This window comes from Dipodomys ordii, unplaced genomic scaffold, assembly GCF_000151885.1.
Source record: "Dipodomys ordii isolate 6190 unplaced genomic scaffold, Dord_2.0 Scaffold69, whole genome shotgun sequence".
Classification (NCBI taxonomy): Eukaryota; Metazoa; Chordata; class Mammalia; order Rodentia; family Heteromyidae; genus Dipodomys; species Dipodomys ordii.
In genome coordinates this window covers 3,463,062-3,465,331 of record NW_012267285.1, presented here as the reverse complement: position 1 = coordinate 3,465,331, position 2,270 = coordinate 3,463,062, and the positions used below count along the sequence as shown (strand labels likewise).

At 66.8% G+C, this 2,270-nt stretch overlaps 1 protein-coding gene across 1 annotated transcript in view; it reads right to left on the bottom strand.

The window, feature by feature from the left end:
- Cacna1c (calcium channel, voltage-dependent, L type, alpha 1C subunit) overlaps nt 1–2,270 on the bottom strand; it is a 107,687-nt gene that overhangs the window by 67,042 nt on the left and 38,375 nt on the right. Inside the window, exon 7 of the mRNA XM_013023621.1 lies at nt 72–162. Within this exon, the coding sequence (XP_012879075.1) occupies nt 72–162 (91 nt within the window). The remainder of the gene's footprint in view (nt 1–71; nt 163–2,270) is intronic.

The window sequence follows — 2,270 nt, the reverse complement described above, 5'->3', positions numbered from 1 at the left end:
TGTCCGCCCTCCCCGCGTTCCCCCCCACACCTCCCTCCCCCGCGTGGGCCAGCCCCACCCTGCCTACTCACGCCAGCCTGGCCCCGCAGTTCTCGTCCTCCATGTCTCCTCCGGCCACGTTTTCCGTGTTGACGGACTCGGTCTCGCTGGTGGGCATGCTCACTGCGAGAGGCCGAGGCGTGGAGAGAGAGAGAAGGGAGGGGAAGAGTGTTAGAGGGTCACAGGCCGTGGGGGCCGTGCCGGCGCCCCGTGGGCCGGTCTGCTGAGCTGGGGTGCGGTCTGCCGCCGCGGGGGGCCGGGACAATGCGGGAGGAGGTACACATGGTCAGATTGTTCCACGGGGGGGGGCACGCACTGTGGCCTTTCTCGGCCCTCTGGGGAGCCGTGAGGGCTTCCCAGCGCTTCTAGAACTTGCTATGGATGGGACCGGCTCCCCCCCCGCCCCGCCTTCCCCGCGCCAGCGCGACCCCCAAGGCCTCGGGAGGAGGCTGCAGTCTGCGTGAACTGCCGCCCTTCCCCGCACATGCCCGGCCGTGCGTGAAGCAGCAAGCGCGCAGCGCAAGCATCCGGCGCGGAGGGGCCCCGCGGTAGGATGGGGCCCGAGGGCGGGCTGCCGGGCCACGAGGAGACGTGGTCCGTTCCCTCCAGCAGCCCTGGCGGGAGTAAGGCCGTCCACCACGGCGCCGCAGCTGGCGTGTCTACACCACACGCAGCCCTGCAGCCTCGCCTTCCAGAAACAACCGTGTTTTACAGATTACGTCGCAGCATGGTGGCTCAGAGGTCATTTCTGTCCTGACTGCTTTTCCCTTGAACCTAAAACAAGTCGAGTTTGAAGAATTCTTCTGGGTGCTGTCCCTCAGCTCTTCAGCTCAAGGCGAACGCTCTACCGCTTGAGCCACAGCGCCATTTCTGGTTTTCTAGTCATGCCAGGTCTGGCTTTGAACCGAGATCTTCAGATCTCAGCCTCCTGAGTGGCTGGGATGACAGGCGTGAGCCACGGTGCCCGGCTTCTGTCACACTTTTATTGTGATGTGAGTTGCTTGGCTCACTCCTTCCTTCCTTCTGTCCTTCCGTCCTCCCTCCCTCCCTCCCTCCTTCCCTCCCTTCCTTCCTTCCATCCTTCCTTCCGTCCTTCCTTGTGGCTAGGCTGGCCTCTGACTCGAGATCCTCCTGCCTTAGCCTCCCGAGGCTGAGGCTCTAAGCGTATGCTACCATGCCCAGAGCGGCCCAGTTCCAGCAACACTTGCTCCTGTAGTGTGGCCTGGTTTTGCTCTCCTTCTGGAACCATCTGGCGGGAACCTCACTGGCCCTCTGTGGCTGTGGCCGCTGAGAAGTGGCGGCCGGGGGGTGATGAGCCACTGGGAAAAGACTGCTCCAGGCTGGGCGGATCACGCTGGGGGCCGGGGGCTTTTCCAGGCTCTTTCCTTTGGGAGGAAGACAAGTCCGGAGGGTGAGAGGAGACACACGTGAAGAGCATGGGAGATGGGACAGAAGCCCACGCGTAGCCGCGTCTCCCTACAAAGCAGGGGAGCGGAGTCTGCAGCCTGAGCCTCGTCGGATAAGAGGAAATCCCGGAGAACCCTTAGGGCTGGGTGGGAGTTTGGCCACAGGAGAGGAAGGTGAGGCCCGGGGGGCGGTCGATGGTCAAGGTCAAGGCGGGGAGCTCGGGGCACGCTGGTCCTGAGCATCCGCAGTGGGCCGTCCCTGCCCTGAGGCCGTCGGACAGGGCTGTGTGGCACCGTCGGGCTCCGGAGGCCCCGGCCGGGGCAGCGTGGGGCCAGGGGTGGTGCTGAGCTCCACAGAGTTCACGTCCATCGATAGACCCAGAGGGGCGGGAGCCGGTCTTGAGCGTGGGGTCGCGGCGGGAGCCGGTCTCCAGCGTGGGGTCGTGGCAGGAGCCGGTCTGTCTCGAGCGTGGGGCCGCGGCGGGAGCCGGTCTGTCTCGAGCGTGGGGTCGCAGCGGGAGCCGGTCTGTCTCCAGCGTGGGGTCGCGGCGGGAGCCGGTCTGTCTCCAGCGTGGGGCCGCAGCGGGAGCCGGTCTGTCTCAAGCGTGGGGTTGCAGCGGGAGCCGGTCTGTCTCGAGCGTGGGGTTGCAGCGGGAGCCGGTCTGTCTCGAGCGTGGGGCCACGGCGGGAGCCGGTCTCCAGCGTGGGGTCGTGGCAGGAGCCGGTCTGTCTCCAGCGTGGGGCCGCAGCGGGAGCTGGTCTGTCTCGAGCGTGGGGCCGCGGCGGGAGCCTGTCTGTCTCCAGCGTGGGGCCGCGGCGGGAGCC